Raw genomic sequence first — 14,350 nt, forward strand, 5'->3', positions numbered from 1 at the left:
ATAGAGGTCTGGTGCACGGGTTGGGGCCGGCTGGTTTGCCCTGAAGGGTGTCCTGGATCAGAGTGGGGGTCCCGCTTGGGTGCCTGGCCAGCCTGGATGAAGCAATGATGGCTGTTTGCATCTGGTCACACCCCCTTCAGGGTGGGGGTCCCCACTGTGGTGCCTGGCCAGTCTGGGTGAGGGGCTGAGGGCTGTTTTCAGGCTGGTGGGTGACTGAAGCTCCCAACTGCTCCTTTTTTCCTTTTTTATTTTTTTATTTTATTCTTGGATTTATGGCTGTCACTGGAGCTGAGAGCCAACTTTAGCTGTGAGAACTCGCTGCTGAAAGCAGGTTTCTGGCTTTGTTTACTTTCTGTATTTGAAACTTGTTGCGACTCCAGCTCTGAGAGCCTGTGAGCCCAGCAGCGGCAGGCGGGGAACGTTGGAATCCTCCGTCACTGAAGCAGGCAAGCCTCCTGTTCCTGTCAGTAGCCTGGCTGCCGGCCACCATCTTGGCTGGCAGTTCATTTGCATATCGCCCTGATTATCCAATGGGAAGGGTAGCAGACGTACGGCTAATTACCATGTCTTTTATTAGATAGGATGAATGTATGTATTTATTTTCGTGTGTGTGTGCGTGCATGCAAATTGGTGTAATTTTTTAAATTTTTTTTAATCTTTATTGTTGGAAGTATTATTACATATGCCCCCCTTTTTTCCCATCAACCCCCACCCCAGACCCTTACCACCCACTGTCTGGGTCCATGGGTTATGCATACAGAGTCTTTGGTTGATTACCTCCCACCCACCCACCCACCCTCCCCCACTTTCCCTCCAAAATGCCGCACTCTGTTCCATGCTTCCATGTCTCTGGATCTGAGGATTTTTTTATTTTTTTTTAAGCACATGAATTAGTTTTAACAGTGTTGGAAAAATGATTCTTAATCTTCACCTGGTTTTGCTTGACTTCATGCAGACTCTCTCCTATGTATCATTAATAGTTCCTAACATTGCAGTTCATTTGTCAACAATTACCTTTAGATGTTGCTGAATGATGCATAATATGAAATTTACATTTTTAACAATTTTTAAGTTTACAGTTCTGTGATATTATGTACATTCACGTTGCGCAACCATCACTACTGTCCATCTTCAGAACTTTTTCATCTTCCCCAGCTAAAACTGTACCCAAAGAATAACTCCTCATTTTTTCCCTATCCCTTCTCGTGGCAAATACCGTACTATTTTTGTCCATGAATTTAGCTCTAGGAATCTGATGTGAGAGAAATTATACAGTATTTGTCCAGTATACTGTATAATTTCTCTCACATCAGATTCCTAGACCTAAATTTTTAATAGGCTGGCCTGTTTCACTTAGCATGTCATCAGAGTTCATCCATAGTGTAACATGTCAGAATTTCCTACCTCTATAAGGCAGAATAATATATTATCGTATGTATATACCATATTTGCCTTACCTATTCATCCTTTGTCGGACTGTTGTGTTTCTTCTACCTTTGGCTATTATGAATGATGCTGCTATGAACATTGATGTACAGATATCTGTTCAAGTTCCTGTTTTCACATCTTTTTGGTATATACCCAGCAGTGGAATTGCTGGGTCTTATGCTTAATATTTTTTTAAGAATCTATACCACTTTTCACAGTAGTTGCACCATTTAACATTCCCATCATCAATGCACTAGAGTTTAATTTCTTCATATCCTTGCCAATTCTTGTTTTCTGTTTTGATAATAATTGTCCTGATGGGTGTGAAGTGGCGTTGATTTTCATTTTTCTAGTGATTAGTGTTGTTGGGCATCTTTCCATATGCTTCTTTGCCATTTGTGTTTCTTCTTTAGAGAAACTCTACTAAAGTGCTTTGGCCATTTTTTAATTGGGTGGTTGTGGTTTTTGGGGTTGCTGAGTTGGAAGAGTTCTTTTTATATTATATCAATCCCTTATGAGATGATCATTGATTTTTTAAATTATTTTTTTGATTGTTGATTTTTTAAAATACATTTTTTTATTGATTTTAGAGAAGGGAGAAGAAGAGAGATCAAGACATCAATGATGAGAGAGAATCATTGATCAGCTGCCTCCTGCACCCCTCACACTGGGGATCGAACCATGATGGCTGTTTGCTGATGGCTGTTTGCAGGCTTAACCCCTGAGCCACGCCTGCTGGGCAGGAGGATCATTGATTTTTAACACATTGTTTTCGGGTAGTTTTTATCGCGCGCTAACAGGTGGTGCGGGCCATTTTTGCTAGTTTTTTGCGCAAATGGCAACATTCAGTAAAATTATGATAACTTTAGTTTATGTATTTATACGTTACCTGCATTCTACCGCTAGTCTATAAAAAACGTATTAATACGTGTCCCGCGCTCTACTACCAGTCAACGTAAAATGTATAAGTAAAACGTATAAGTACGTTTCCCGCATACAATGTGTTAAAAATGAATCCCATATTATAAATGTTTATAGATCATCTCATAAGATGGGTTTACTTTTGGGGATATTGCCATCTCTTTATATATTAATAGTAACTTTCTTTATCTTGTTGCCAGGCTTTTGCAATATTTTCTATTTTGGTTTAGTCACATGTGTATGCTTTCTGTCCTAATCTATTTGTATCCCCTTCTCTTCCTCATATTAATTCAGTGTAATTCTTCCCTGAAAATGTGGCTGGGCTTTGCTACCATAATCTACTGGGTGCTTCCCCCATATACACATACAATTTTAATGTGCAATAAAAGTGGCCTTAGTTTTTATTTTGCCTGTTGTCAGCTCTAGACCATTTATCTATTTTCTGTGTACAGTTTTTAAAAATATTTTTATTGATTTCAGAAAGGAAGGGAGAGGAAGAGATAGAAACATTAATGACAAAAGAGAATTACTGATCCGCTGCCTCCTGCATGGTCCTAATGGGACTGAGCCCGCAACCCAAACATGTGCCCTGACTGAGAATCAAATCATGACCTCCTGGTTCATAGGTCCGTGCTCAACCACTGAGCCACACTAGCCAGAGCCTCTGCGTTTTATCATCTGAAGTCAGTGCTTCCCTGTATCAGAAAATTCATTACATTACATTATTACTGTTGATACTTATTTTCCCAGAAAACCAATTTCTAACTTTACTGATAACTTTAATGCCTGATTTTTTTTATTATTTTACTAGAGGCCCGGTGCACAAAAATTTGTGCACTCGGGGGGTCCTTCAGCCCGGCCTATGCCCTCTTGCAGTCTGGGACCCCTCAGAGGATGTCCACCTACCTGCTGGCTTAGGCCCGCTCCCTGGGAAATTGGGCCTAAGCTGGCAGTCAGACATCTCTCTGGCAGCCTGGCAGCCCTCGGGGGATGTCCATTTGCCAGCAGGGAGCAGGCCTAAGCTGCAATCGGACATCCTTAGCGCTGTTGAGGAGGCGGGAGCGGCTCCCACCACCACCGCTGTACTGGCAGCCGTCAGCCTGGCTTGTGGCTGAGCAGAGCTCCCCCTGTGGGAGCGCACTGACCACCAGGGGCAGCTCCTGCATTGAGCGTCTGCCCCCTGGTGGTCAGTGTGTGTCACAGTGATCAGTCATTTCCAGTCATTCTGCTGTTAAGGTCAATTTGCATATTACCCTTTTATTATATAGGATAGAGGCCTGGTGCATGGGAGGGGGCCAGCTGGTTTGCCTGAAGGGTGTCCTGGATCAGGGTGGGGGTCCCGCTGGGGTGCCTGGGTGAGGGGCTGATGGCTGTTTGCAGGCTGGTCAAGCCCCCCCAGTGGGGACCCTCACCTGATGGAGGTTTGGCCAGCCTGGGTGAGGGGCTGATGGCTGATTTCAGGATAGCCACACCCCTTTAGAGTGGGGGGTCCCCACTGGAGTGCCTGGCCATTCTGGGTGAGGGGCTGAGGGCCATTTTCAGGCTGGCCAAGCCCCCGGGCGACAGAAGCTCCCAGCCTCTCCTTTTTTTCTTTTTTTATTCTGGCATTTATTTACTTTCTGTAATTGAAACTTTGTAGCCTTGAGAGGAGCTCAGAGTCGGCCATGGCGGCGGGAGGGAAGCCTCCTGCTCGCTCCAGCTCCGTAGCTACAGGCGGCTGAAATCAGGTATCTGGGGTTTATTTACCTTCTATAATTGAAACTTTGTTGCTTTGAGTGGAGCTCAGAGCCACCTTGGCAAGTGGGAAGCTTGGCTTCCTCCATCACTGGAGCAAGCAAGCCTCCTGCTTGCTCCAGCTCCGTGGCCGCTGGCCGCCATCTTGGTTGGGTTAATTTGCATATAGTCACTCTGATTGGCTGGTGGGCTTGGCTTAAGGCATAGTGAAGGTATGGTCAATTTGCATGTTTGTCTTTTGTTAGTGTAGATTTTTAATTTTTATTGTGTGTCTTTTTTATTTGTTTTTAGATGGGGGGGGGGCGGGGAGAAACATTGATTGGCTGCCTCCTGCATGCCCCCCAGGCATGTGCCCTGACCAGGAATCAAACCAGCAACTTTTATTGCACAGGACAAACATTCCACCAACCTGAGCCACTTCAGCCAGGGTGGTACCTGGTTCTTGATACTGCTCAATCAATTCCTGCTATTTTTCTTGATTGGATGTTCATCATGAAATTTGCTCCAGATCCATTGAACTCTTACTGAATTATTTGGGTCTCAAAACCTTTGCTTTCTCTACACATCACTTCCAATGTCTAACTTGGATTTGATGATCACAAGTTCCTGATCTTCTGATTCTGAGATCCATCCCCCCTGTAAAAAAGGTCCTTCCCCTCAGTATAGCAATTTATATTTTTTTTAATTTTTAGCTTGATAGGTTCTCAAATCCACCACTTCTGATAGTTTTACATAGGGGGAACATTCAGTCATGATTCCACTGTGGGGACACTGCTATTATTTTAGTTTTTTCTGTTTGCTTTTCTATTAGTGTTTTTATATAGATATACCTTATCCTTACAAGGAACTTATATATTTTACTTTATGGCAATTAAATTGGTCACTTTATAACCATATTTTTATGTAATTGCTACTTAACACTTACCAAGCCACCGGTGTCTTTTCACTCACACATTTAGGTAGTTTACAACTTTTTTAACATAAAGGTTTGTTCTACCTACTCTCCTGCCCCTGCCCACCATACCATATTTTGGAAATTCCATGATATAGTAGGTTAACAAGTACCAGCATTTCATGGCTTTGCCTGGTTAAAAAAAAAAAAAAAAGATTATTTCCAAAACATTTGTACAGCATCACTAGCAGTGGGTGTTTTTGCCATCCCCCTCTCCCCATTTTTTTTTTAAGTTAGGAGATAAATTTAATATTTTTGCTCTAAAGATGATTTTGACATTGACTTTTCTCTATGTACCTTTTGTGAAATTTTTTTTACACATTTATCCTTAATGCTTTTGTAATTTTTTGTAAGATTTATATAAGATTGCCACATATTAAAAATTAATCTGTTAACATTGTAGAAAATTCCTTAAAGATATTCTATGATACATTGCAAACCTAGTCTCAAATTTTTATTTGAGACTGATAGGCATAGTTTTGTTTTGTTTTGGTCGATTCGAATAAAGCAATTCTATCAAATTTGATAAATAATTTGTTAAGGGTTGGGGTGGTATTGGTTCCTCAGTCTGTTCTGTTTAATTCATGTAGAATCATTTTAGTTGTTAGTTTATACTTTATTTTCGAGTTGTTGGCCTTTGGATATGCTATTGATTTTGGATAGTCTTTCCCCTGCCCACTGTTTTGCAGTGTCTGCTCCTTGATTACTATTTATTAAGGTCTTAGATTATAGGCCTTTGGTATTAGCAGATTTAATATTTACAGTTTCAGGTAGTCTCAGCTGATTAGGTCTATGATGCGGTAATTTGTAGTTTTCCTGAGACTGAATTGTTGCTTGCTGCCAGGCTTGCAAATAGGAACTGATCATGTAGCTCAAAAAGGGAGCCTATTAGACAGGCCAGCACCCACATCTCAACGCAGCTTTGTTTTTCTCTACTTGTCGTCGCGTACACAGTAACTCTCGAAGTGATAAAAGCTGTTTCTTTGTGAAATGTGGGCCCGAAAAGAAAACCAACTGCTAGTGCTGGTGATGGAAGTGAAGAGAAAATGAAGAGGTCTAAGAAAGTGATGGTTCTTAGCCAGAAAATAGACGTTTTGGATATATTAAAGTGGTTTTGCAGATTCAGGTAAGTTTGTGGTTAGTTAATGTTGCTAACAGTATTGATGTAGTTATATTTTGAGTGCCAGAATTTATTTTTATAACTTTGTAATCGACAAGTAATGTATTTTTACAAGCACTAAGGTTTGAAGACGTCAGCTATACTTAACTGAATTTTATGGGAAGTTAAATGCTGTAGTGAGTAGTATTTGAAAACTTGAGAACTTTAGGGAATCATGATGGTCTTGCAATATGTAATGTTTATAATACTGAGTTATCCTATTCCCATAATATTTGTTCTTGTGGCACTACAACACTTTTATTATTTTAATGTGTTTTAGATGTATCCTAAAACTCATTCCCTTGGCCTGTAATAATTGGTCTTTCTCTCCTCTCCCAAAATTATGCTTTCATCATACCATGAGCAACAGTATGGTATTATGAAGTTAAAAAGATTTTGATGATATTATGCTTGAGATTGATAGTTATATAGTAACATGAATAGAGGCTTTTTGAAATGCCTGTTTTTTCTCATTTGGGAACTGTCTATTCAAATGTTATCTAAAGTAGACCAAAAATAATTCCACATAACTTATATGAACATCTTTTAGCAAACATTTTGAATATTTATATGAACTGGGATTTATATTAGATGTTGTATGTGGAGAAGAATAACTAAGAGTAATTTCTCAAGGAACTTCCAGTCTAGGAAAAGAAAAAGATAATATCCTTTTAAAAAGATTATAAAAAACTATGTAATATGTTATTGCACAGTGAAGTCTGGGAGCACAGAAGTAGGAGCTACTTGATGGTGTGGGATGAAGAGTGGTTTCTAAGAGGAATCTAAGGAATTGCTTGTTCTTGTTCTGTGTTAATATGATTGGGATCCATCAGCATAACTGAAAACCTGGTAATTGGCAGTGCATGGTAAGGTCTGTTCTAGTCAATTTAAAGAACTCGTTATCCATTTTACATTAGCTGATGCCTTTGGATTTTCATGGCAGTCCTGTCTTCCAAATAATTGTCTCTTTCCAATAATTTGCTACTTTTATATGGATATCCCAGATGATAAATAATTGTGATGGTGGACTTCCTTGTTTGGTTTCTAGATTTAGAGAGACTGCCTAAGAGCTTTGCTGATTTCATACTTAAGGATGGAGTGGACACTTGATAAATTTTAAGGGAAAAATCCTATATGTATATTAGGAATGCACGTTGCCTCTAATTTTTAAATATAACACAGTTTTTCTTTTGTAGCCTGGTGTAATAGCTTTGTGTTTCTGAAAGAGCCCTATTTGGTCATGGTGTGTGTGTGTTTGTTTGTTTTAATGTATTTGTTGGCATTTCTTTGCCTGTATTGTCTTTTTGTGCATGCATTAATAAAAAAAGGTCAGTAGCCTTTTGTGATATATGTAAACGGTTTGAGAATCAGATTATATATGCTTTAAGGCAACTTTAACTAATAGTTATTTCCCTGAGTCTAGAGTTGACTTACAAAAGTGTAAGTGAATGTTTTTACTGCCAGTGTACTTTGTGGTCATAAAAAAGAGAAAACAAAGTCTGAATTCCAAATTATAACTAAATTTTTCTTAGTTTCATCAAACTTTACTTGAGAAAAGGCTTATATTTTGTGATCCATTCCTTTGTTTTTCCCTTTTATTGAAAAAGGGATAATGTTAGAGGCTAAATTTTAAGTGCTTAAAAATATTTATTGATTCTATAGAAGAGCCATTCATGAAAGTTTAAAAAGTGCTTTCTCGGTATCCTTTACTATTAATACAGGATTATAGAAAATGGGTGTTACTGCTAGTGTTGTAAAAGAGGCTTGATTATTAAGTATATTTTAAGTATGGCTACATTTGTGAGAATTCACAGAAATATTCATTAGAATGTACCTCAAAATACATTTCCAATTGTAATGTCTGCAAAATTAATATTATAGGTGCTGATACTGAAGCCAGGAACCAATTGACTTAATAAAAATAGCAAGGCCCTAACCAGTTTGGCTCAGTGGATAGAGAGCATCGGCCTGCGGACTGAAAAGTCCTAGGTTTGATTCTGGTCAAGGGCATGTACCTTGGTTGCGGGCACATCCCCAGTAGGAGGTGTGCAGGAGGGAGCTGATCGATGTTTCTCTTTCATGGATGTTTCTCTCTATCCCTCTCCCTTCCTCTCTGTAAAAAATCAATAAAATATATTTTTAAAAAATAGCAAGAAAAATAAATGTTATATCAAATATGATATATAATATCTAATTACAATTGGCTCAGTCAGCATATTCATATTAACTACTGAATCTCTTACAAAGGATTGACACCATCAGATAAATTGGTACAGTTTACAAAAATTGGTTATAATTTTCTTGCAAGATAGACCAGTTTTAGGAAATTTTAATAACTTTCTTCCATGCTCTTTGGGGAGGAGTTGAAGATCACACCTTGAGCTGAAAGTAAAAGTGAGGAGCAGCCAAGGCTGGAGAGGCTCAGTGGTTAAACATCAACCTGTGAACCAGGAGGTCACGGTTTGATTCCCACTCGGGGCACATGCTTGGGTTGTGGGCTCAGTCCCAGTTAGGACCGTGCAGGAGGCAGTGGATCAGTAATACTCTCTCATCATTGATGTTTTGATCTCTCCCTCTCCCATCCTTTCTGAAATCAATAAAAATACATATTTTTAAAAAGTGAGGAACATAATAAGATGAATGCTAGGACTGCAGGAATTTAACTACCAAAGTTAATGAACAAAAGGAACTATAGGTATGGTTATTGGCCAGCATGCTGCTAAAAATGGGTGTGTGTAGATCTTGTTCATAAATATCTTTAGTGCAGTTAGCTGTGGTTAGACGTTTACTCTCACATTATTTTAAAGTTAATCCACTTGATTAGAACCTACCTTTTATAAATCAGATTTTTTTTCGTAAGTGTCCATTGTGGTGCCTTTACTGATGGCTATTCATAGAGCCAAGAGAAGTATACTTGTAATAGATATTTTACTTTATACTGTTCTCATGAAGCAATTCAGAAAACAAGTGGTACTTTGTAGATTTGACAGCAATCTCAATTTCAAAAACAAAAATATCATTATAAAATGATACTTTATTGTTAAAATTAAAATCTGAGGGAAAAGATGAAAAGGTACAAATCCAAAAAAAATTTTCATGGCAAGTAATAAAAGAGCTAGGAGTTAATATTGAAACTATGTTTAGCAAATTAAGTGTAGCTTGAGCTAATGATTATAAAAATCAAGGTGTCAATGTTTTAAAGGAATAATATAACAAAAATATTAATTTAGTGGTAATGAACTGGGTAAATCCCTAGAGCAGAGGTCGGCAAACCGCAGCTCGAGAGCCACACGCGGCTCTTTGGCCCCTTGAGTGTGGCTCTTCCACAAAATACCACGTGCAGGCGCGCACGTACAGTGCAATTGAAACTTCGTGGCCCCTGTGCAGAAGTGGTTTTCGGCCTGGGCGAGTCTATTTTGAAGAAGTGGCGTTAGAAGAAGTGGGGGGTGTCGGTAGGTCGGGCGACGGGAGACGTGGCACAGGCGGGCCGCGGGATACTCGTGGAGGAGGTACATTGTTTTGAGGTATGTTCGCTGAGGTCGACCCCTTCCAACTCTCCCATCCAACTCTGAAACAAGTATACAAGACGAGTGTGGATGGGAGAGTTGGAAGGGGTCGACCTCAGCGAATGTACCTCAGATTGAGGACGTTTTTAGCAAAGGCCAGCTTAGGAGTACCCTAATTAATAACAATGTACCTACCTATATAGTTTAAGTTTAAAAAATTTGGCTCTCAAAAAAAATTTCAGTCGTTGTACTGTTGATATTTGGCTCTGTTGACTAATGAGTTTGCCGACCACTGCCCTAGAGTATACCATTAATAACCAGGAGAATGGAGCCAGGGGGCTATAGTTTGGCAATATATATGATAGTTACAGGTATGCTGATTTTCCCCCTCCCATTTTCAAGAATATTAATAAATGTACTTCTTGAATAGTTTTTTAGTTTGTTTTTAATAAATTTATTGGGGTGACAGTGGTCAACATGTTTTACAGTTTTAAAGTTACAGTTTGTAAGACACTTTAAGAAATGTATTAAGCTTATTTATTACAGTAAACTTAATGTAGAAGAGACTTTCAAGCTGATTTTATAAAGTTCTTATATGTAAGCACATATATTCAGCTATGAAGCACAGATCTTACAAGTATTTAAAGCCACTGTTAACTGGGTACGTAATAATATATCAGGTTTTCAGGTGTTTTCTGTATTATGAAAATTTTAGGGGGGAAAATGATAAACTTACTGCAGACATTTTCTTCTTTCAGCTGCTTTTCTAACGCAAACTGTGTGTCTTGATGACACAACAGTAAAGTTTGAAATATGGGATACAGCTGGTCAAGAGCGATACCATAGCCTAGCACCAATGTACTACAGAGGAGCACAAGCAGCCATAGTTGTGTATGACATCACAAATGAGGTAAGTAGAAATGCATAATATCATGGAACTAGTTTGAATGTCCGTTTCTGATATTTAGAATTTTGATTAGAGATAAGATCTTTTTAAATCCTTTTTTTTATAGCCAAGCATGACATTTCTCCATAAAGCTTTTGAATTAGAAAAGTTGATTTAAAAAAAAAAAAAGATGAAAGTATCTTAAATAATTCAAAGGGCCTAAGAATTTCTTTCCCAGCGTCACTTTGAACAGTCTTTAAAGCCTTGTCTCACAAAGACTCTCCCTGGCCATTTTTTGATCCTGTGCCTGAAAGTAGCTGGGGTTTTTTTGTTTGTTTCCCAGGAGTCCTTTGCCAGAGCCAAAAATTGGGTTAAAGAACTTCAGAGGCAAGCCAGTCCTAACATTGTAATAGCTTTATCAGGAAACAAGGCTGACCTTGCAAATAAAAGAGCTGTTGATTTCCAGGTATGTTGAATTTAACTTATATTTGAAGACACATATTTATTGTAAATTCTTCTGTATCCATACTTGAATTATAGTTATAATTTAAAAACCATGTAAATAAAATGTATTGAACACATGTGATATACTATATATAATAAAATGCTCCTCATGATAAACCTGAATTTTTTAATGTCTTTACATAATTTTAATATATATAGATACAGATTTTGTTGACCTAAACAATTACAAAGTAATTGTTTGCAGATAGTGCAGAAATAAGTAAAAACCGATTGCATCCTACCCTTCCTAACCTTTTCCTGTTTATTTAATAATATATATATCAACACACATATGCATACCCAGATATACCCACAGGCTTGCGGTACACATAATCTACACTCATGTGGTTGTTCTTAAAGGGGCCTTTAAAAAAAGGCTCAAAAAATCCAGTTTGTATGTTATCAAATACAGCTATTTAGGAATGGTCCCTGCTATAAAATAGAGAAAGTACAATCTTTTAAAATAAAGCAAATGTCTTTAAGTAGATATTTTAAAACTTCCGTTCTCTTGTTTGTCAGCTTCTCTACTAGAGAAGTTTGATTGTGGCCATTATATGTACAACATCAGTGAAGGGAATTTTTCTTTTTCGGTGATGGCTAGATACGGAGAAAGGGAAGTAATGGTTCTTACATCATTAGGTGTGAAGCTGAGCATACAGAGTTCATTTGGTTCTGGTGACAACCATGTCAGATATGGTATCATATATATTACTCCCCAGCATAGAGTGGTAGATAGAGCATGTAAATTATAGTCAAAAGTGGTTCTATCACATTACAGTTCAAAGGAACCTTATTACCTCATTTTTTTTCTTTGTCAAATGGGAAAGATAATTGGTTGCTCATTACAACAGCTGTGAGGATCAAAGGCAATAATACATGTAAACTGTAAAGCATGACAAAAATGTAGAATAGTAACAATTTTCAAAGGAATGGTTCATAATACATTCAAATTTAAAATGTTGCTTACAAAACTCATTTTTTTTTTCTTTTTTTTTTTTTTTTTTTTAATTAAATCTTTATTGTTCAGATTATTACATTTGTTCCTTTTTTTTCCCCCCATAACTCCCCTCCTCCCAGTTCCCGCCCCACCCTCCGCCCTCACTCCCCACCCACTGTTCTCATCCATAGGTGCACGATTTTTGTCCAGTCTCTTCCCACATCTCCCACACCCCTTTCCCCCCCCAAGAATAGTCAGTCCATTCCCTTTCTATGTCCCTGATTCTATTATAATCAACAGTTCATTCTGTTCATCAGATTATTTATTCACTTGATTCTTACATTCACTTGTTGATAGATGCATATTTGTTGTTCATAATTTGTATCTTTACCTTTTTCTTCCTCTTCCTCTTCTTAAAGGATACCTTTCAGCATTTCATATAATCCTGGTTTGGTGGTGATGAACTCCTTCAGCTTTTCCTTATCTGTGAAGCTCTTTATCTGACCTTCAATTCTGAATGATAGCTTTGCTGGATAAAGTAATCTTGGTTGTAGGTTCTTGGTATTCATCACTTTGAATATTTCTTGCCACTCCCTTCTGGCCTGCAAAGTTTCTGTTGAGAAATCAGCTGACAGTCGTATGGGTATTCCCTTGTAGGTAACTGAGTTTCTTTCTCTTGCTGTTTTTAAGATTCTCTCTTTATCTTTTGCTCTTGGCATTTTAATGATGATGTGTCTTGGTGTGGTCCTCTTTGGATTCCTTTTGTTTGGGGTTCTCCGAGCTTCTTGGACCTGTAAGTCCATTTCTTTCACCAGGTGGGGGAAGTTTTCTGTCATTATTTCTTCAAATAGGTTTTCAATATCTTGCTCTCTCTCATCTTCTGGCACCCCTATAATTCTGATGTTGGTACGCTTGAAGCTGTCCCAGAGGCTCCTTACACTATCCTCGCATTTTTGGATTCTTTTTTCATTTTGCTTTTCTGGTTTGATGTTTTTTGCTTCCTCGCATTTCAAATCATTGACTTGATTCTTGCGCTCCTCTGGTCTGCTGTCGGGCGTCTGTATAATATTCGTTATTTCAGTCCGTGTATGCTTAATTTCTAGTTGGTTCCCCAATATAAGATCGAGGGTCTTATTAGTTTTCGTGTAGAGCTCATTAAGTTTATCGGCAGCTTCTAAACAGTTCTTGAGAGACCTTAAAAGTGTGGTTCTGAACTCTATTTCTTCCATTGACAATTTTGTCCTGTTTCTTTGTCTCCGCATTTTGTTATGCTTCCTTGGTGCACCCCCTAGTGGTCTTTGTTCGCAGTCTTATAGATAAATCTTGATTGTTGTAGTTAATTCCAGGGAGGGTTTGACCTCCAGGCCAAGTGGCTATGAGAATCAGCTGTGTCAGTAGTGAGAGAACTTCTGTCCTCTAGGGAGGTGCTAATCTAGCCTTTGCCTGAGGCTATCCGGCAAATGCCTGTGTGCAGGGCTTGGGCGGGGCGGGTCGAACAGGATCAACAGGGTGGGCTGGAGAGAGCAGTTATGGCGGCTCTCAGTCCTGTCCCCAGGGGCTCTGCCTCTCTGAGTCCCAGCACCCGCTGCAAAGCTCGGAGAGAAAGCTGCACTCGCTCTGACCGAAGCCAGACAGCCCCGCTTCTCCCGTTTGAGTCTGGGTCCCTAAAGACTCGCCCGGATCTGGTGCTCAGAGTCTGCGACTCCCTCCCGATTGAAAACGCCAACCGTGCCCTCCGCCGCCAGCCCGCTCCGCGCACTCCGCACCTCAGAATTTGACTTCAGCACTGCGCCTCCTCTGAGTGTCCGTGTGCGTTTCTCTTTCCTCCTAGTTGTAGGACTTCCACTCAGCCAGCGTTCCTGTGGTTCTGGGTGGTGTCCCTTCCGTTTTTTGGTTACACTTTTGAAGTAGTTGTTCAAAGCAGCAAACTCCAGCGTTAACCTATGCCGCCATCTTGGTTCTCAAGCTATTCACAAAACTCATTTAGAATTAAATATCAGAGTGCCTCTTAGTGGTTGAAGGCAGTATTATATATTTGGTTTCCCTTTGACTTTATGGCAAATGATGAGCATAAGTAAAATTTGCCATTGAGGGTACATTTTCCCCCTCCCCACATGAGAGTGTGTACTTGTTCTTCAATAAATTTCCACCTTTGCTGTTAAAAAAAAAATTGCCATTGAGATCCAAGAAAATTTTATATTTAGGATAAAATTTTCCCCCTCTAAAAAGCAGATTTAAAGGACTTTATTTTTATTTATTTACTTAATTGTCACCTGAGGACACACATTGATTTTAGAGAGGAGGGGGTGGGGGGAGAGAGAGA

At 39.1% G+C, this 14,350-nt stretch overlaps 1 protein-coding gene across 4 annotated transcripts in view; it reads left to right on the top strand.

The window, feature by feature from the left end:
- Nucleotides 1-14,350, top strand: part of RAB5A (RAB5A, member RAS oncogene family) — a 36,752-nt gene that overhangs the window by 14,943 nt on the left and 7,459 nt on the right. For 3 of the 4 annotated variants that reach the window (XR_009448562.1, XR_009448563.1, XM_059664062.1), the window contains exons 3-4: nt 10,459-10,610; nt 10,930-11,052. Coding sequence is in view for 2 of the 4 variants with exons in the window: in XM_059664062.1 (XP_059520045.1) it covers nt 10,459-10,610; nt 10,930-11,052 (275 nt within the window). In the remaining 2 variants the exon portion in view is untranslated. The remainder of the gene's footprint in view (nt 1-10,458; nt 10,611-10,929; nt 11,053-14,350) is intronic. The other variant, XM_059664063.1, reaches the window with a different exon arrangement.

This window comes from Myotis daubentonii, chromosome 14 (genome assembly GCF_963259705.1).
Source record: "Myotis daubentonii chromosome 14, mMyoDau2.1, whole genome shotgun sequence".
Classification (NCBI taxonomy): Eukaryota; Metazoa; Chordata; class Mammalia; order Chiroptera; family Vespertilionidae; genus Myotis; species Myotis daubentonii.